At 38.5% G+C, this 21,565-nt stretch overlaps 1 protein-coding gene across 7 annotated transcripts in view; it reads right to left on the bottom strand.

The window, feature by feature from the left end:
* Positions 1-21,565, bottom strand: part of ATP8A2 (ATPase phospholipid transporting 8A2) — a 624,797-nt gene that overhangs the window by 401,710 nt on the left and 201,522 nt on the right. For all 7 annotated transcript variants that reach the window (XM_019651455.1, XM_019651453.1, XM_019651451.1 and 4 more), the window contains 6 exons: positions 21,468-21,517; positions 19,566-19,635; positions 17,808-17,892; positions 16,661-16,800; positions 14,398-14,536; positions 6,793-6,857 (listed from right to left, as the gene is read on the bottom strand). In XM_019651455.1, coding sequence (XP_019507000.1) covers positions 6,793-6,857; positions 14,398-14,536; positions 16,661-16,800; positions 17,808-17,892; positions 19,566-19,635; positions 21,468-21,517 — 549 coding nt within the window. The remainder of the gene's footprint in view (positions 1-6,792; positions 6,858-14,397; positions 14,537-16,660; positions 16,801-17,807; positions 17,893-19,565; positions 19,636-21,467; positions 21,518-21,565) is intronic.

The following is a 21,565-nucleotide window of genomic DNA, read 5'->3' as shown; positions in this document are numbered from 1 at the left end:
GGGGTCACCACAACATGAGGAACTGTATTAAGGAGTCGCGGCATTAGGAAGGTTGAGAACCGCTGTTCTAGAGTAAAGGCTACTATAAACCAACAAGTAACTGCCTGTGAAAATTCAATACTCTTTAAAGGAAAATAACAGAATCCAGACAGTGAACAACAAAACATTTACAATAATCAGCCAGCAGGCAATAATAAATTACCAGATACAAAAATGAAAGGAAAATGTGACCTATAACTAAGAAAAAAATTAACAGATGAAAACAAATCCAGAAAGGATAGAGAAATGGAACAACCAGAGAAGAAATTTAAAATCTATCATAAATATGTTGAAGGATCTAAAGGAAAACATGAATATAATAAAGAGAAATGGAAGAACCAAATGGTTCTTACATTACAACTAGAAAAAAAACACCACACACAATATTTGACAAGTGCAAATCCTGTAGCCTGACAACTACAAAACATTGCTGAGAAATTAAAGAAGGCCTAAGTAAATAAGAGATTAGTTGGGGGATTTTAACACTTGCTATAAAGCTACCATAATTAAGACAATGGGGAATTGGGCATATATACATGCATGGAATAAACTACAGGGTCTACAAATAGGGGCATATTTATGATTAATCAATTAACAAAAGTGCTAAGGTATTCTATATGGAAATAATAGTATTTGTCACAAATACTGCAGGAAAAACTAGATAGCCCAATGGGAAATAAACTGGGCCTCAATCATTCCCTCATACCATGCACAAAAAATGGATCATGGACTTAAAATTGTAAGCTAAAACTATAAAACTCCTAGAAGAAAACACATAATATGAAATCTTCCCAATTTTGTAGTAGGTACATATTTCTTACAGCAACAAAGCTCTAATTATACAAAAAGAAAAAAACAAAAGAAAAAAGAAATTGGACATCAACAAAATAAAAAAAATACGGTCTTCAAAAGATACTTGTACTAGTTTTCTATTGTAATGTAACATACTACCATAAGTTAATTAGCTTCAAACAACTATTCCACTCATATGAGTATGTATTTATCCAAGAGAAATGAAAAAAACATGTGTCCACCCAAAAACTTGTACAAAAAAATGCTCACAGAAACTTTATTCACAATATCCTCAAACTGGAAATCACTGAAATGTCCCTCACCAGAGGAATGAGTAAACAAATTATGGTGTATCCAGACAATTTCATACTACTCAGCAACAGGGAATGAATTAATGATACATGCAGCAACACAGATGACTATCAAGATAACTATGTTGAATGAAAGAAGCCAGACAAAAACAGAGTCTATTGCTTGGTTCCATTCATATAAAATTCAAAGACAGCACAATTAATCCATGGTGAGAGAAAGCAGCCCTTTGTTTGTCTAGGGATGAGGAGGGTTGACCGCCAAAGGACACCAGGGAACTTTGGGGGATAATGGAAATGCTCACATTGCAGAATTCAATGACTGTTGCAGTCACAGGCTCACTAGGTCTTTTCCATGGAAGCTAGGGCAATGACTGGAGAACAGTGGGTCCTTACTAACTGGAATGAGGTCTTCTGTGTCAATCTGAATAGATCCAAATCCCTTGATGCCCGAACCCCATTTCCTCTCCTTCGCCAGCAGAAGTGGACTTTCCTCCTCTCTCTCTGAGGATAGCCCACCACCGTTCTGGGAGGGCCTATATTGACACTACATTTAGTACCAGGTTCTGTTTTATTAGCAGAGTATGAGGCTAAACAAAGAGATCATCCCCATGCAATAATTCAAACTATACAATTTCCTCTCTCTCTCTCTCTCTCTCTCTCTCTCTCTCTCTCTCTCACACACACACACACACACACACACACACACACACACACACACACACACAGAGGACATCTGCCAATTCTGCTCCTTCATAATCAATCATTCAGGGACCTGAAGGACTGAACTGAAGCAGCCCTGCTCTCCTCACTCAACACAGAGCTCCCTGGAGTCTGAATCTGTAACTTCCAAAGTGGCTCTGGCTGTGCCATTTCCAGCCAGCAATATGGGAAGAGCTGAGAAACCAGAGCAAGGGACTTCCTTTACAATGGGTAATGCAGAAATTTCCAACCTCACTTCCGTTCACATTTCACCAGTGAGAATTAAATCTCATGGCCATATCCAGCCACAGGGAAGCTGGGAAATGTAGTCACTGCCATAGATGTTGTTATTGAATTTCGCACAATTCTGTTCTTATTCCTAAGAAGCCATTCCATCGGTGATCACACACACTTATTTCATAAAATGTTTTGCGCTAAAGAATTAATATTTTGCTTAGAACAAATATACCCTTAATAATACATCTTTCTTTTGATGGCTCATCAAAAACAGGTTTTTTGTGTGCATTCCATAAGTTAATACATGTGAGAAATAGCTTTCATCCAAAAATGTAACAGATCTCCTATATTTCATAATTTGCTCAACCGTTTCTTAGAAAATTCTAACAAGATTTTCTAAATGTCTTTTATCCACATACAGTTTAATTGTTGCCATGTTATTTTCTCTATATTATTGCAGCAGAAGAAACAAATGCTCCCCAAATGGCTTGGCACTTTTTGTCTTTTACTAACAAATATGAAAAGATGTTTATCATTCAATAGCTTGCAGTATGTTTTGTGAAATTTAAGCGAGTAGCTGAATGTTACATGTTTTTCAATAAACTGCTGATAAAACTGTTAATTTTTATTCTCCTACTTAAGATTCTTAGTTTTTAAAGTCTTATAAATTCCAAGATAGTTTCATATTACCACCACCAGTATTTTAAGATACCAAATACATCTAGGGCAAGATTCGTGATTAATGATAATAGCCTTGCGGGTAATTTTGAAATTTGTTTAACTCGTCAGATATGATCATTGTTTTAACTCATCAAGTAGCTGAAGGAAAGTTTAAGCTAGCACACATGTCAAGCAATTCCATATTGTTGTGGCTTCTGCTCACACTATTGTTATTTCAACTCCTTTTTTTTTAATAGGAATCCTTTTAAGCCAGCACCTTGTGAGAGTCAGTTTAATCAAAACTAAATATAGTCCATAAACCGTATAACCAATGGATATAAATGGCAATATTTCCCAATGGGCTAAAAGCGAACAAAAGAATGAGAGCACAAGGGCCAACCCTTCTTATTGCGGAGCTCCATGCCTCCCTCCTCCTACCCATTCCTCCCAGACCCATTTCTGGTCAGTACACCAGAAATAAGGACTGTGTGTGCTGGTGGCAATCCATGTTATTATCAGTAAAGCTGATTTCTTAGTACCATTTTTTTAACTTAAAAACAATAAATAAAATCACATTTTCTTTGGGCATTCTAACATACCATCATCTAGTGTCACCCGGGGGTGCACATCATTACACACACACCCCACTGCGTATTTCAAAGACCACTGATCTCGTCTATATTACAGAGTTTAGATGTTATTTTGGCAACAGCTGAAAAGCTCAAAACAGAGAGCTAAATCCTAATTATTTATAAGCATTTGGAGTCCTAGCCTAGACATACTTATTGGTCAAGTGGAGGTGATGCCAGCTGTGGGTCGTAAGGTAAGCCCCTTAATTCCTTCATGTTTATATGAGAGATGAAGTAAGGGAAGCCAATGCTTCTGATTCTTAGGCCATTTCTTTTGTTTCTGTCTTTGATTCATCATCAGAGCCCAGCAATACTAAAAACTCAACTTGGGAGGGAGGTCCATCAGGATCTACTATGTATCTAATTTATTGCCCTAGCACTTTGCTTTTACTCCATACCTACCAAGTGAAATTTTAATGAAAATAGGACTTTCTTAAACTCAACTAACTAATGAGAGGGAAGAAGGAGGGGAGAAGAAGGGAGGAAGGGAGAAGTGGAAGGAGAGAAGGAGAAGGAGTGTAGTTAGAAAGGTGGAGTGCCCCTTTCAGTCTGGAACCAAAAAAAAAGTTCATAGAAACTGCACCTCTGTCCAGCTGATGCTGAGTACATTAAAGTCATTATATTAAAAGATGTTCAAAACTAGTTAAGAAAGAAGCATTCTTGACAGGTAACTAAGGGAAGTCAGGCACACACTCATAAAACCTGTTTGGCCTCACAAATCACCCCTTGGTCTAGGGAAACCGAATGTCTCATTCCATGCCACAAGTTTTACACTGCAATGCAGAGTTAAAGCCCATCCATTGGATTCCGGAGAACACCTGGTATAAAAGGAAAACACGGCTCACTCCTGAGTTCCCTCCAGAGAAAAAGGCTTATTTTAACACTGTGGATGCCTTGGAACTGGCAAGTCATCCAGAATGAAGGAGCTGTAGGAACATACACCCTGGGTGTGCTCACAGGCTATGTGAATCCATCCAAGGGTTCTGAGCACTTCTCTGCACCAGCACTCCACTCTCCCATCTACCAGCTGCTGCTTTGGCTTCCTTAGTTCTGATTCCCTCCAAGTGTCAGCTTACACTCGATCCACTGGCCACTCTAGCCACTGCCTCATCAGCATGACCTTTTAAAGAAGTTCTAATTGGTAACTAGAAAATTATTGTTTGTTCATTCACTCATTCAAACATTTACTGAGGACCTAATTTGTGCAAAACACTGTCCTGGAGGTAGAAATGCCCAGTTAAAAAAAAAATCAGACTTTTGCTCCATAGATCTTATATTCTAAGGTACTAAAGGGTGACAGACAAAATACAAAGTATTTCACAGAAACAAAACAACAAATATTCATTAAAAATGAGCAAATAATTGAACAGATATTTCTCAAAGGTGATATACAAATGGCCAATAAGCACATGAAAATATGCTCAACATTACTAGTCATCAGAGCAATGCAAATCAAAAGCACAATGAGATACCACCTCACACCTATCAGTATAGCTACCATAAAAAAATTAGAAATTAAGAAAAAGAAAAGAATAGTGTTGGTGAGGATGTGGAGAAATTGAAACATTTATGTACTGTCAGTGGGAATGTAAAATGGACAGCAGCTGTAGAAAATAGTATGGCAGTTCCTCAAAGAGTGAAATATAAAATTGCCATATGATCCAGCAATTCCACTTCTGGATATAGTATAGCCCAAAGAATTGAAGGGTTTCAAAGAGATATTTGTACACCCATCTTCATAGAAACATTATTCGCAATTGCCAAAAGGTGGAAGCAACCCAAGTGTCCATCTAAACAAAATGTGGTGTATACATACAATGGGATATTCAGCCTTAAAAAGGAAAGCAATTCTGACACATGCTACAATATGGGTGAACCTTGAGGAAATTACGCAAAGTGAAAAAAGGCAGTCACAAAAGGACAAATACTGTATGATTCCACTTATATGAGGTCCATACAGTAGTCAAATTCATAGAGACAGGGAGCAAAATGGTGGTTACCAAGGATTTAGGGGTAGGAATTTAGGGGTACAGAGTTTTAGTTTTGTAAGATGAAAAGATTTCCAGAGATGGGTGGTGGTGATGGTTGTACAGTACTATGAACATATTTAATGCCACTGAAATGTACACTTAAAAATAATTAAGAAGATAAATCTTATGTTACTCTCTTATAATCTGTATATAATATATAATTATTATATATTATATGTACTACTTATAATATATTGTATAATACATAATATATGTAATGATGATAACAATATAATATATATTATAATTATTACATATATAACTATATCAATAATAATATATATTATTTCCAGTGATGAAAAGTTCTATAGAGGAAAAATAAAGGCAAGTGAGAAGGGAGGGCTGGGGAAAGGAACCCTTGGATAGAGAGAGGTTTCCTCACTACCCCAGAGCACTGAGAATTAGAGTCTAGGAGATGACCTGAAAGTTCTGGGCTTCCTGCTGGCTGTGACACAAAAGGGTAAGAGGCACATTGAGATAAATCCTGAAGCTCTTAAGCCAGAGGTGGGGGTGCATCTTGCCAATGGTGCCTTTGGGGGGGGGGGTTACACAGACTCTCCCCCTGATGCCTGCCTTTGGAGTTCTGAAGAGGTCCAGTGCCTTGGCCTTCACAGTACGATCCAAGGCTTCACCAATTTGCAAGTATAGAAATCTCTGCACTAGATCTCCTCCACTTAAAATGGTAACTAACCCTGTCACTTGCTCCTAGCAGTGCCATTAAATATACTGACTGGGAGTGTGGCTGTGGGTGCCTGCCAGTAACAAACCCTTGTTAAAAGTCCTGACAAATGACTCTCATTGTTCAACTCATATCTTCATAACAAACCACTTCCCAGGTTACTGGTTATCCTCAAATCAGTTCCCACCTCTGGTATTGTCAGTGGCTTTAGATCAGTATGTGCTTAACATGCTCAGAGAACCATGCCATCCAATTCTCTATGAGCTCGTGGCATTAGGATGTCAGGGAATTAAGAGCATGTGTATCCTATTACTATATAAATCTGAACAACTCCTGACACTTGAATATGACTTTTATTTTCAAGTTTGTACTAGAAACAAAATCCTATAAGTCTCCTTAGTAACCAACACTAGAGTTAACCATCACCACTAATGTAAATCACAGTAGGAAGTCAATCCAGATTAAAACTATCCTAATTTAATTGTACAATTCTAGGTGAGTAAAATAAAATATTGTCATGCATCAACGTTCCAAGCTTACTATTTTGATAATTAAACATATGACTTTATGACATTCGCTCATAAATAAAAACAGAAACCCACAGAGTAGTCTTACAGCTGTTTAGTAACAAAATAAACCTGATTGTCAGTCATTGTAGAAAAAAAGAAAGCGTTTAACATGATTATATCAAATGCAACTTTAAAAAAACTACTTACATCCAAGGAATCCTCCTTCAATAGGATGAGGGCCATGTTCTGTGACACCAACCGACAGGAATATCCTAAGAAAAGGGACAACACACATGAACTTATCATTCCTTCCATGAACTTACCATTTTTCAATGGTTGTTTGAATTCAGCCTCCCTTCTTGTATCTTCCTTATTACCACGTTCAAGCTACTGGTTCACACAGAAGAACTGGGCAATAGTGAGCAGTAGGAAAACTAAGTTTAAATTAATTTTGATTCTTGTGGACAGCTTGAATAGAACTGGTTGGGAAGGTCTTCATAACTAATGGCTGAAATAAATACTTGTCAATTTTCTGTGGATTTTTCTTTATCCTTGTTATCCTTGTATAACTTTGGGATAAGCCTCGGGTTACCTAAACTAACAGCAAACACTTTAGGAAGACAAATTAAATGTAACGGAGCTCCTAAATCAACATAACTGGGCCTGTCATCATACCAAGATCCCTCATTTGCTTTTTTAAAAAGTAGGTGATTCTCAACAATGTTTTCAATGGAAAAAGATTTCAAAGGAATTCTTTTCTACATCTAGGGAGCCACTTTTACTACCAATCTCTATTTCAAGAATTCAACCTGAGTTTCAAAAAAAGTTTGTTTTGGAACAAAAGTCTTCTGTTCTTAGTGTTCTAAGAATACTAATTCTTATCAACAATTTCCATCACCTTTTTAAATAAAATTATCTCTATCGGTGATGCAAGATAGTCTTTCCTCCCTTTCCTCCCAGAAAGTGGCCATATTTTCTATGAAGCCCTTTCCTATTCAGGCTTTGCAATCCACTCTAAGGCAGCTGGAGACACTTGACCAAGATGGGAGCCTCTCCGGGTTCCTCCCCTTCAAATCCGCCTGCTCTGCGGGAGAGGTGGCTCAAGAAAACCCCAAGACCAGGGTGTCTATCGGACCGCTAATCTTTCTTTAAAATTACCCTCTTTGAGAGAGCTGGCATCAGCATGTGCCATTTACCAGCCTTCGTTTCAATCTATCTCCTTGAGAAAAGACAAGAAAAAATTCCTCCCACCGAGAAAATTAGCCCTCACAACCAGCTGTTTCTCAGCACCTTAAGATCATGGGTCACTGATTACAGAAACATGAAACAAGTCATCAGCACACAAAATTTCAACCTTAGAGCAAGTACATATGTGACAGCCTCAAATAAAGGAAAGGCCTTACCCAGTGCTGCTCCTACAGCAAGGAGGGGCCTGAAATATCCACCCCACAGATGCTACATTTAACTAGAGAAGAGGCAGGCATTGAACTAATGGACAAGCCACAGAGCTGTTGCATTCATGTGCTCAGCTCTCCTCAACAGGTCCTTTTCATCTTGAGGAAACTCTATTACAAGGCACACAATAGAATTCAAGGTTGGGGGAGGAGCAACAAGTATTTTTTTTGTTTATTTTGTAATGTACAAAGTATGTCCTTCTCTGATTTTCATTTGAGAAGAATATTTTGCAAATCACCTCAGAACACAAATTTTCAAGCACAAAATTATGGCTTTGAATCCAAATGTTATTTTTTTAAAGCAATACCATAAAGATATTGCCCAGGCTATTAACAACAGTTATCTCTAGGGAATGAGGTTATTTTGCTTGTTAAAACCACCACATATTATTTTTTAAATGAAAACAAATTGAATAATTTAAAATCACAACCCCATATGGGCAAATATCTGTGAAACCTCTAAAACAAAACCAAAAGAGAAGGGAGGAAACATGAAACAGCTCTCTGTGCATTTTCAAACTTGCTCAAGCCTGTACTTTAACAATAGTGATGAGTAAAAATGAGAATTTCCCAGAATGCCATTAAAATTTCTGCATGGTAGGACTAAAATAATTGAACTCTTTGTCTCCCATTAAAATTTTATAAATGTATTCCTCCTTCCTATAAATTCTTAGATTAGATCCAGAAGGGAGGCCTATATTTTATTTTCATTCACAAAAGGGGATATTGCAACTTTAATCACTTCCCCCTATGTTAGGCTTATTCTTTCTTTATCCCCCAGGGACTTCCAGAAACTTCATGCCATATAGACTGTTACAAATTTAGTATAACTGATGCAAAAGGATTTGCTGGTCTTTTTTGATTTAAACAACAGCTGCAGAAGCAAGTTGTAATTTTTAAGCCCTAGCTTGCTGCTTCATTTTATATTTTTCAATTTAGGCAAAATGCCACTTGACAACTGAAGCTGCAAAAAGATATGGAAAAACTCTTAAGTATTTTTCTAGCCATTGCAGGGAGCGGGCAATAAATAAAACCACTGACACTTAACATGAATTTAAACATACAAAACTAAAGATTTCTGAGAAGAAACAGGTTGGGCTTTTTTTTTCCTTTTTCTTTTAATTTGGAAAATAAAGCAAGAATTTGCTTAGAGAATTACCACACAGACACTTGCACTAGACAGACCATGGAAGTTTAACACAGTTAATTGTGACTTATCTAATGTGGCAAATCAAATTATGTCAATTCAAGTTTAGTGTGCTTGATTTCTAATGTTTTTGGATAAAATGAGATCAACTCTTGGAGAAGAGCCAGGTATGAAATGTCAACCCACACTTGTAAAGTGACATCTAGTTCTTTAATCTCGCAGTCTAACAAGACGGCCATAAAATGACTGAGCCAAGAGCCTCTGGGATTTCACTTTTTACTACAGCCGAAATTAATGACACATTACAAAGGTGTTCAGTCTTTCAACTACCTGAGTATAATCAACATCCAAAGAAATCAAAATAGTATGGAGTCTATGGTACTTAGAGCGGGATTTGATTTTAAGACAATACAATAACAATTCACACTAGAAAATATTACCAAACCAAATCTCTCAGATCTTGGAGTCAGGGTCTCTTTTTCTGAGGTAAGCTCATATTTTTTTTGTCAAAGGTATCCACTTTTCTTTGGCAACTTTTTTTGGAAGAGTTAGGAACAATTTAACCTTCCTAACCATATATCCCAGGATCAGATTAATCAAGCTACCCATTGTTGGGATTCCACATGCTTCCAAACCCTCAGGAAGTGTGTTGCTAGTTCTCAGTAGTTTCACAGAGAAACTGGCCAATCAGTAATTGAGTGTGAGTGTATGACGCATGCTGCCAGACATCAGGAATAGATGATGAAAGATGGTACCCTTACTCTACTCCAAAGGGAGTTAAAGAGGCTCAGCACAGTCTCCTTCATCATCTGGAGAACCCGGAAGCTGAGGACTCACCCACAGAACCACATCTGGGCACCTTTCCCTCCAGATACTTGGACCCTTCTCGGGAATGCTCCATCCCATGTAAGAACACACGCAGCCTTATCTCATAATTTTCGCCCCAAACTGGGCTATTCTGACTTATTCTGTGCTCAGTCTCTTCTCTCTCTCTCTTTTTCCTAAACAAACAAATTCTTGAAGGCTCAAGTTTTAAAGCCTATCTCATCTGTGAAATCTTCCCCAGTCTCTTTTGGGTCAGATATTTTTCCTTCTAGGAAGTGAATATCCAGTATGGCGGTCACTTGCTCAGATTTTCAGCACTCTCACACCGATGTGATCTATGCTAAACTGCTTGATATCTCTGTGCCTCGGTTCTATCTTTGAAAAGGGGATAATGCCTATCTCAAAGGGAATTAAAAACAAAAATTACGTAGAAGACTTAGCACAGTATTTGGCACATTAGAGCTAACATTTACTGAGTATTATTAACGCCAGTCATGCTTAATATCTGTATTGCACAATTAGCATCTTCTCATCTACTTCACTCTCTAATTTGTCTCATAATTAACTCATCCCCCTATTAGGGAATATAAGTTCCCTCAGCCCATAACAGAGCATCAGGCAACAATGCTAGCTTCAGGTAATCAAAGAAATAACACATCTGATTTTTCTGGGAAAAACAACACTAAGATTTGAATGCTACAACAAATGCCCCAGCTTCACCTGGGAATGGGGACTTGTCTTCCTTTTGATGGTTAAGGAAGTCTACAGACAATAACAGAATGGGCAAACACCATATTTACTCACTTTAAAAAAATTAAACTTCTAAGACTATTGAAGTGCTTTAAAAGTATCACAGGATGGGAAGCAAAATGCAGGGGGAAAGGAGACCGAATTCCAACTGAGACATGGGTCACAATGAAAGCTATTTCCATCTTAATGACTTTACAATAGAATACACTCTAGGATTTTGTTCTCAATGATCCTATATCCATTAGAAACAAATTATAGATTCTGAAAACTTCACATCTATTGTCTGACTATTTAATAGAGGTTTTATCCAGTGATAATGAGGAAATGGCGACTCCACGATTCACAAAGGCCTGCATCTGAGATTTCACTTTAGACTGGCTGATGCCAAATTTTTAAGCTAAAAAAGAAAATTGCCAACTCTGTGAAATGCAGCTAGTTAGCATAAGTGCAAGCACAGCACAGCAGGAGCCTGGCATCACGCCAGCTCTACACTACCTAAAACCCACAGGCAAGATGACTGTCTGTCCACATAATACTCACTGACTCATAAGAGACACAAATATCCCGGACCTTAATTTGACGAAGTATATTTATTTTCAAGGCATGAACTAAAAGTTACACTTAAAAAATAAATTCTCAAACTAGGATTGAGCAATAGATCAAATGCTAAAGAGAGCCAACAACCCAAATACACCATATGTCTGTCACCTCGAAAGGTGAACTCTTACAACCTGTACCACTGAGGACGTATTGCCAATTAAAATTGGAAGAGTCGACAATCATAAGACATCCCCATTTCAGAGACATTAAAAAATAAAAACAATGTGCACCTCAGAATGGATGAAATATAGTACACCTCTCCCCCTTGGTCTGCTAACTCAGATTTCAGGGGATGGATTTTGCAAAAGCTACGTGGATCTGTTTAAAATGAGCCCTGCTCCAGAAGTCAAGAGCCCTGAGACCTAGGACTAGGTTGGCTATTAAGTAGAGCACAACCTTAGGAATCCCTGCATTTCCCCCTTGAGCTAATACTGTTTGCATGTAAAGACTAAAGACAGTGTCCAGAACACACTCCCAGCACAGAGCCTGGCGCTCAGCAGAAACTCTATTAACTTGTTCTCTTTAGAACTCCTAGGCACTGGATGTTTTCCCGAATACCTTCCGGGTACCCTAAAACACACCTAGAATGCACTGAAAGGTACTGACTATCAGTAAGTATGATGGGAGACAGATCAATAACAGTCCTTATTACTGAGGTTATGAGGATTATATACCGAGAACACGGGCTCACAATCCAGACTGCATCTGGAACATGACCTCGTGCGGCTTCTAGCTGTCGCCTGGCGTTTGACACGAACAAGCCCAATGAAATGTCTGGATGGCAACACCTTCTGTATCACCCATAGGCTCAACAGATATCCTAAGTCAGAAGATGACATTTAATCCCTCAATATTATCCAAGGTTACAAACTTGGGGTCTGAATGCCAAATGGAAAAGTAATTCAGACGTAGCTTTTTCAGAATGTCAGTTCCCTAGCTGTTGAAAACATACTTAGTAACACTACAGAGATGTTTGAATTCTACTGACATGCTAGCACAAATGTAAGCAGACGCAAGCTCCAGGATAAATATAAGACTTTGGCTTATAAGTAGGAAGCATCTCCTAGTGGACTTGAGGGGCATTCGCTGAAAAAGCTCAATTTTAACCTATCTAATGGATGTGAGCGCTTGTAGAACCAAAACTACAAATGTTGCTATGCCTTCTTTGAAAAAAATGCACAAAATAATATAACTATTATTTGTAAAAACTGGATAGGTATCAATTATCTCATAAGGCTCGGAGACACCTCACTGTGTGCAAACAAAACTTTCCTTTAGGAATAAGACCTCATTTGTGTTTTCTAGGTTGATTTTCAGCCCTTTGCATTTACTTGTGTTTCTTCCAAACTTGGTTAGACACTGATAAGCTCAGCTGTGACACAAGGAACAAGCAGGAAAAGGGACAGGCGTGCTCCCAGGGTCAGGGTGATCTGGCTAAGGCAGTGACAGATGGCAACACCCTTTCCAACAAGCACACCATCAATGCACACATGCTCGCTTTTCACGGCAAACACGAGAAAGCACTCGTGGAAGTTAAGTCTGGGGCTAGGGACACTGAAAGGTCATTAGTCCAGCAGGAACACTCAAGAGCTACAAAATTAGGAAAGCTTATCACTATAGATCAATTTTAACTTGCTTTCATATTGCTCTAGGACAGCAGAAAATATACTGCTAAAGTTGAAGTATTTCAAGGCAGCAGCCAATGTTAGAAACCCTGTATGAACAAGAGGAGCCATAGGCCAATAGCAGGTGTTTCGGGCCAAATTTATATGAGAAATGATACTTGAAGGGCCGATGTCAATACATAGAATGAGAGAGAGAGACATGATACCAAAAGCAAATGTATTATCCTTCATTTATAAAAATGTTGCCAACATCACCAAAGGGCTGTAAGTTACAGGTTTTTATTTTTTAGTAGCAGGGATGGGTCTGCACAGAAACTTCACCACACTGATCTCCAAAAACATGTATTTGAGAGACAACTAACCTCAATCAATGGACAAAGTCTATAACTGATGCTTCATCAATCACGTGTCACTCTCTTGTGACTTTAGATTCTGTTGGTTGGGAGCCCAAATTGCACTTGATTAGTTATAGCCTTGATAAATGCTTAAATGGATTTTATTTAAAAAAATAAAAAGACATTCACCCCAGATGGTAGGTATTGACTATAATTGAGGTTACGTAAAAGACAGAAGGTTTCAGGGAAGGGACGCCACTGTATTCAGTTGATAATATTCTAGGGAGTCCACTCTGAATAGGACAACAGTCACTTAAATTCAGACGTCTTAGTATGCTTCTTTCTGAAGTGAGCTATGACCAAGAGTCTATTTCCATAAATACATTGTTAAGTCATGTAGTTCTCATGTATTCATTTTATCACATATGCATCAGGCCTTGTTACATCACAATGGTGACAGAAGTACCAGATAATCTGAAAATAATTCAAACAATCAAAATGATGTATATTTTTTAATTACTAGTTTCGACTACTTTTCAAAGTTATAATGTACATCTTTAACAAAAATGAAGTTTTTCGGACTTAAAGTCCCTTCCTTCGATTTTCATTTCTTTGATGCTTAGCAAGCAGAGAGGCTGCCAACCCAAATGGGGAAGGGAAAATATAAGACTCTTGGAAAAACATATCGATTGGTAAAATCATGAAAACGGTTATAGTTATATAAAGTAATTAATATATATTTAAATTTAGTGAAAACATGCTCTTAGTCTCTTAGACTAAAATTTTATGAAGAAAGTATTAAGAAAATCAAAGTTGTCAACTCTTGAATTCTATATCCCATACATAAGGGCATTTAATACTTTTCAGGAAGATGTAGCAATTTAATGTTTATAGTGAGCAGATAATGCTCATAAGAGCATCCTCATTTGATTTCAGTACAATTTTCTTGGCTTTGGAATGAAGAGTTCTATAAAATACAATCTTCAATGCATGTGAGTGACCCTTAGGCACTTCTACAGGATACTTTAAAAAAAATACAAAAACTAGCATCAGGGAATTATTTTAAAATGAATTACCTATATTAATTGCAGTTTCTTGTTTATCTCCGGTCAACACCCATATTTTAATTTCTGCCTTCAACAGCGTTGCTATGGTTTCTGGAACACCGGCTTGAAGGCGGTCTTCTATGGCTGTGGCTCCAAGTAACAGTAAATTCTAGATTGAAAAATATCTTCAGTTAACGATCGGTACATGCTTAAGAGCAGCCTTTATGACAAAGCTCTGACAAAAGCAAGGCAGTCAAAATGTTCTGAGACAATTATCTTACTTCCTCTACATGAAACCTTTGTTTGCAGATAATTAATGATATCTAGATGTGTGGCACTTTAAAACTATTCGCAATGTTAGAACCTCTCCATACACATAGGCAACCCAGTACTCCTCCTCATTTATTTCTGGGTACATGGGCATGTTGGAATAGAAATCACCTGGCAATAGAGCACGTGGGCAAGTTATCCTGAGGAAAATTAACAGTACACAAGCCCTCCCTTTCCACTCCACAGATGAGTAAAGCATTATGTTAGGGTTAACACACAAGAAAAACGAATTTGGTGATGAGAAACTGACCTCATCGGAAACCGACTGAACGGATGAGAAAAGCCAGCACCCTCCCGAGCATCCATCACACACATGCTTCGGACGGCACATGCATATTATCTGTGTAATCACTTTTTTTTTCCTAATTCCAAAAGTAATTTGGATATATCTAGTAAAGTAGGGCAAATGTACACTTGAATTCAGTTCTACTCCTACCCAAATTCCATTAAAACAGCAAACAAGTGAATATAAACTTGAATATAAAACTCAAAAACTGAGTATTAAAAAAAGGGGGGTGGGGGTGGGGGGGCTCAGTTGGTTAGAGTGCGAGCTCTAAGCAACAGGGTTGCCAGTTCGATTCCCACATGGGCCAGTGAGCTGCACCCTCTGCATCTAGATTGAAGACAATGGCTGCCACTGAGTTGCCGGTGGGCGGCCAGATGGCTTAGTTGGTTAGAGTGTGTGCTCTTAACAACACGGTTGCTAGTTCAACTCCCACATGGGATGGTGGGCTGTTCTCCCCCCAACCCCCCACAACTATTAGATTGAAAATGGTGACTGGACTTGGAGTTGAGCTGTGCCTGCCACAACTAAGATTGAAGGACAACAACTTGACTTGGAGCTGATGGGTCCTGGGAAAAACACACTGTTCCCCAATAGTTAAAAAAAAAAAAAAGCAGAAAGCAGAAAGCCAAGGGGAAACACACACACACACACACACACACACACACACACACACACACGAATGTAAAAAGCAATCAAGTGATGACTTCACAGTTATAAGAAACGGAAAACTGGGTGGACCAATGGTTACTGATATGAATCAGAAAAAGTTGAAATCCAGGTCCCAGATTTGAGGTGTTAAAATAAGACACAACAGGCCAAAATCGAGTCACTTTTGCTAAGCCACATCACCAAACCAAAACTTAATACCCAACTTAATTGTAGTTTTAGCCTCTCACAGTTGTAGAATGTTAAACCAATCAGTCTGGAATTTCCAGATCAATACTAGTGAGGTAATCTGCCTGATAAGTTCCCTACCATTCCTTCCTCACAAAAGATGACCTGGCCCAAAAATAATCCTTTCTTTTCTTTTGTTAATAACTCCTGTCACACCCTTCTGCCTATAAAATCCTCCATTTTGTACAACGCCTCAGAGCTCTAGTCCCTAGATGGGAGGCTGCCCCACTCATGAATCACTTAGTAAAGCCAATGAGATTTTCAATTTACTTGGTTGAATTTTGTTCTTTAACAGAGGGAATCCAATATATAGAAAGCAACCTAATGTCTTGGGATAAACTGAAAAAAACAAAAACAAAAATCAAAGTTGGCAATATGGAGTACCAATGGCAAAGCTTAAAAATTATTAGACTAACCAACTGTGAAAATTCTTAATATGTATGATGTCCAACCAGCCTATGAATTCTGACTGCTCATGTAACAACTGGATGAGCTAATCTTGTTAAGTCTAATCTTCGGCAAACCTGGAAAGTCACTGATGCTGCTTTTGACCTGAAACTTGTAAGACATCATTAATGCTTAGCTAGGGGTGGCTAGACCTCAGATAGCCCATGAAATTTGAGGGTTTCTTATAGCAAAGCAAGACATGATTAAAAGCTAATTGTTAGGATACTTATAAGAAAAGAGAACATCACTCTATAGCAAAAGTATTCCTGTTCAAAGACCATTGGATGGGAGGTTAAGCCCCTCCTGGACAGTAGGGACTTCATCACATGCAGTCACCTTCTCGATGATCTCGTAACACTCCTCCAGCCGTTGAGCTCTGTCTTTCAATATGGTGCTGGCTTCCTGATAGACTTTGAGCCACTCCTCATAATCCCTCTCAGAGAGGTCGGCGTAAGCCACACAGAGAGTCCTCAAGCCTGCAAAACAGCCAGTGCATCCCAGTGATGCCACAAGTGCTGGGGGAGGCAGAGTACCCTGTTCCCCAGGTAACATCATGTGGCTCTGTGTTATACCGGCAGGCTCAAAGAATTTAGAGAAACCAGCTGCTTTTTAGGTCCCTCTAATTCAACTTTTAAAAAGAGAACTTAAAAAGGATTCTACTGTACTTTAATATGAACAACCTCTTCTATAAATGTGGGAGTACATGAGAAGCCATGAGAGTAAACTCCCAGCAGAGACATACGGGAGCTGTGCGTGAAGCATATGTATACATATGGGTATCAGCAGGGGTGGGGGCAGGAAGTAGGTTTTGAAACAGCAGTAAAAACCAAACGTGCTACCACGTGAAAGATGAAGACTTTCAAGCATCCGTTTCTGTGTGTGTGTGTGTGTGTGTGTGTCTGTCTGTCTGTGTGCACACACAGACATGTATGTGCATGCATGTAGTCACAGAAACACACGAGGAGAAAGCAGCAGTCAGCACTTAAGCAAGGCTGCAACTTTCACCACATCCACTTGCAGGAAAGCCTGACATCAGTGTTGTTTAAAGCCTTCCAGGGGACTCCTTTCCTGTTCTTCTATGAGTTCAATGAATTATTTCCTGAAGTCATTAGCTTCCTCTGTGCCACTCACACTGGGTGAGCCAGTGTCATAAGGATAACGAGGGAGAGAGACAGGAACATAACACGAGTTTTCCAAGAAAGGGAACCACAACTACAAGCTGAATCTAATACGGCGAGCGGGTCTGCCTTTTCCCTCTATTAACAGAGTCCTATGTAAGGAACTGACTGCGGACTTGGCCCCCATCATGTCACTGCCCATGGGCACAGAATGTGAAGAACAGGGACAGGGGTTGGCACGAGAAAAGTATAAGCACAAACATGACACATCTATTCGGGAAATGACTGCTCACCCAAGCACCAGTCACAGACCCTTGAAACTACAACTTCAATGGTTAAAAATAACATTTCCAAATTTCTCTTACCTTCCGTGGCAAAATATTCCAGATGGCATAATGTTTCCTCCATATACTTTGAATCTTTTGAAAGTCTCTCAAAAATGACATTATCCTATAAAATAGGGAAACACTGTGACTGGCAAACTCTTAAGTAAACCTTCCGGTCAGCATTCTAAACACAGCTTTGTTTTAATGGTGTTTATTTTATGTGCATGAGAATAGTTGAGTGGGCAAGTCGAAATGTAGCTCTTGGCTGGATTCAGTCATGAGCTTTGGAAAACACATCAGGTACGGACGTGTCAAAATAAAAACATGTTGGGGAGAACCATAGGTGTCAAGAGAATAATCAGGAAAGCTAACAGTGCTATATTCACCCAGATTTGCAAAACTCAGGCCAAAGTTTATGATAGCTTTTTGCAGAAGTGGGAAGGGTAAAACACACATCCTCAGTTGCTCAAGTACAGTCTTGCGTCCTGATGCTGCAAAAGCTCCTGAGCAGGGAGGGCACAATCCACGGGGCACTGAACCCAGTTCAGCTGAGAAATACGCAGGTGTGACAGGGTTCATCACCCTGTGATTGACAGGCAGGCGGGAGCAGGGGGGCTGGAAGCCACAGACGAGCCTCCAAATATGTTATAATGGGTACAGTTTTAGGACACTAAATTTTTTTTAACAAGATCTACTTTGGTTTTTGGGGGGTACGGGCTGAAGAGAATTAAATCCTGTAATAAAATCCACCATTGAAGCATTTCCATATTTCCACAGCCTTCCTCTATGCCACCCACATGGACCCCTTTTGTACTTGCTGTGGTACTTAGAACACAATGGCAAATAAACAGATAAAAAGTTTAAAAAGCACATCATGTGATAACATAATCTAAGTGACCTTGATTTCAGCTGTCACTATAACTGTAGACTTCTTTAATAGGTCCAGATAGAATGTCTTTAGAATTCACATGCATTACTCATTTTTAAAAAGCTCTAATCACAGTGTACTCAGTGAAGACCATGCTTCTTCCCACAATTGCTCAAGATTAGTAAGATTTTCAATCAATCACTGATCCTAGCATAGCTTCATTTTCTTGACACAGTCTCATAAAACGAGCTTAATAATTCTTTCCCTCAACATGTAAGACCATAATTTAATTTGCAAGTCAGGCTTATAAGCAATAACATCTTTGCTTCAAGATTATACATTTAGATTTGATTACTGGAGGCAGACAAGACAAAAAGCCTGACCTGGGAAACTGATCAAAGAGGGCAGTAAAAATGTGGCCACAAATGGACACAATCGTCATACCTACTGCATAGCCCTCCGTGATAAGTAAAAATATAAATCATAAAAATTGAGAAGAATACCTGCTTTAAGTACTCCAAGAGATATAGATAGATAGATAGATAGATAGATAGATAGATCTATGTATCTATATCTCAGAGTACTTAAAAGATTATCATAGGTCAATACAAATTACTTTATCTTCCCAAAGTCACCACATAAGGATGGTAAAACTAGAATCAGAATTCATACTCCAGGATTTTCCATGACACAGCAAGTTACCATTACTGAAAGCAATTGTTGACTAAAAGCAAGCTTTCCACTGGCCATCTTTGTCACTTTGGCTTGGACCACCATCATCTTCAGTGTGCTCTTACTACTAAGGTAACTTGATGGCCCACTTGAAAGAGCCCTGCCACCTTGGGCAAACTACCAGGGAGTTACAAGGGCGACAGTTAGGAAAAGCAGCAGATGAACAAAGCTACACACGACACCCAGCCAGTACTTACAGCCCCTTTACAATAGAGCCGGAGTTGTCCTGAAGGCGTTCGAACAATTACAGACATTCTTTTTCTGTCACTGTAAGAGCAAAAAAAAAGAAGAAAAGAAAGGTTGTCATTGTCTGTTTTACAGGATCCATGTCCTATGATTAAATACCAAACAAATCAAAAGATAGTCTTGCGGTCCCAAAAATGACCAAGCTCCATTTTTCCCTACCTTTTTCCTCAAAATTGGACCTCAGTGGTCTATCTCCCACTCCTTTTATTCACATATAATAGACATAAATCTATTCCTTTCCTTGTCATAGAAACTCTTATAGCTATTTATATTAGGAGAGACAGAAATGAAGAATCTGGGCACCTAACTCACTACTGATAAGACTCTGTAAAAGTACTGTTCTTTATAAAAAAAAAAAAAGTATTGTTCTACGTCCCTGAGACCAGGGGACCTTATCTGTCTGGCTGTGTGTAAATTCCCGCATCCTAATCCACACCACTCTCTCTGACCTGGATTTGAATTCTCTCTCAGCTACCTTGTAGCCAGGGACACTCAGCAAAGTTATTCACCCCACATTTCAGTTTCTGTGTAAAGTAGATTTGACACCAGCTGCTTCAAAGAAGTGATTAACTGGCATCTGGAAAAAGATGAGTCAACTAAAATGAAATAGAATCACAGTGATAACCACAGATGATTTTTTGTTCTCTCTTATTCTCTCTTAAGTTTTCTTTTTTAACATCTTCATGTCTCCATCCATATTCACCTGTTTTTATCTAACTCCCTTTTCTCCCCCTTAACCCTCCAATAACTGCTGGTCCCAGTTAATGCAGACACACAGCAGCACACAGTTTCCAGGACATCAAATGATGGGGCACCAAATGTCTGGAGGGATGTTTAGTATGTCCCTCAGCTCCACACACAGGGACCCTATCCCCTGCTCCCTACATGAACTACTATTGTTATAAACCTTCTCTTTCCTCCATTGAATTCTCAACCCCAAGGGCTCCTGACGCACCAAAGTTCAAGGCTGTGGTCCTAAAACTAAAAACTAAGGCTGGAAAGCATTCCCTACAAGAGGGTAAAAAAAATAATAATCCTTTTCAAATAGCTTATAAAGCAGACAGAGCAAACAACTTGTGAATCATTTAGCAAAGGTTTTTGAAAAACCCAATTAATTTTAATAATAGGAAAAGATGTTTTCGAGATAGCAACAGAACCTTGCTCTAGAATGGACAGTTCAATGTTAAGGAGGAGGAAAAAAACAAAACATTGAGTTTTTTTTTTAATGACAAACTATGAGTGGTCTAGGGAAACAAATAATCCAACAATTATTCCCAGGTCTTAAATTAAATAAACTTCACTGGGGAAGACTGAATCCAAATATGCGCAGGAGAACTGCCTTATGGGAGCAGGCCTGTAATGGATGCATTGATCTTATCTATACTCATTTGTCAGTTTCCCAGGCCCAGTGTGGGAGGGCTCAGATGGACCTGGGAAAAGCCAATGGACACAGTGCTCTCATCACATACTCCAAGCTATGCAGACATGTCTGTGGCTCCTGATACAAGAACACCAGTTTCTGGAAATCTAAAGAAAAAGAAGGCTATGGAAGCATAACATTTCATCTGGGAAAAAGAAAATGTACCTACTTTGCTCTTTTTAATGAAAGTCAAAAATGCCAGGAAGAAGAATATATTTACTATATGTAATACTTAAGTGCTATATTTAATTATACCATCATGCAAGCGCTCTGATGAAGTTGTTAAATATATGTATATTTTTTGTTATATATATATATTTGTTATATATAATGTTATATATAGTTGTTAAATACATATATATGTTAAATACATATGTGTATATTTTTTAAAGGTTTTAAAAAAATTTTTAAAGTGCATGAAAAAGAAACATACCTAGAAAATTCTAGGACATTAAGGATTCCAAATGTCTGTTCCTGTCCCATCTAAAGAAAGAAAAAACATAATACAATCAATAATGTTGTAAGCATTTC

The sequence above is a fragment of the Hipposideros armiger genome, unplaced genomic scaffold (assembly GCF_001890085.2).
Source record: "Hipposideros armiger isolate ML-2016 unplaced genomic scaffold, ASM189008v1 scaffold_160, whole genome shotgun sequence".
NCBI lineage: Eukaryota > Metazoa > Chordata > Mammalia > Chiroptera > Hipposideridae > Hipposideros > Hipposideros armiger.
Note: the sequence above shows the minus strand (reverse complement) of the source record. Positions and strands in the feature narration are given on the sequence as shown.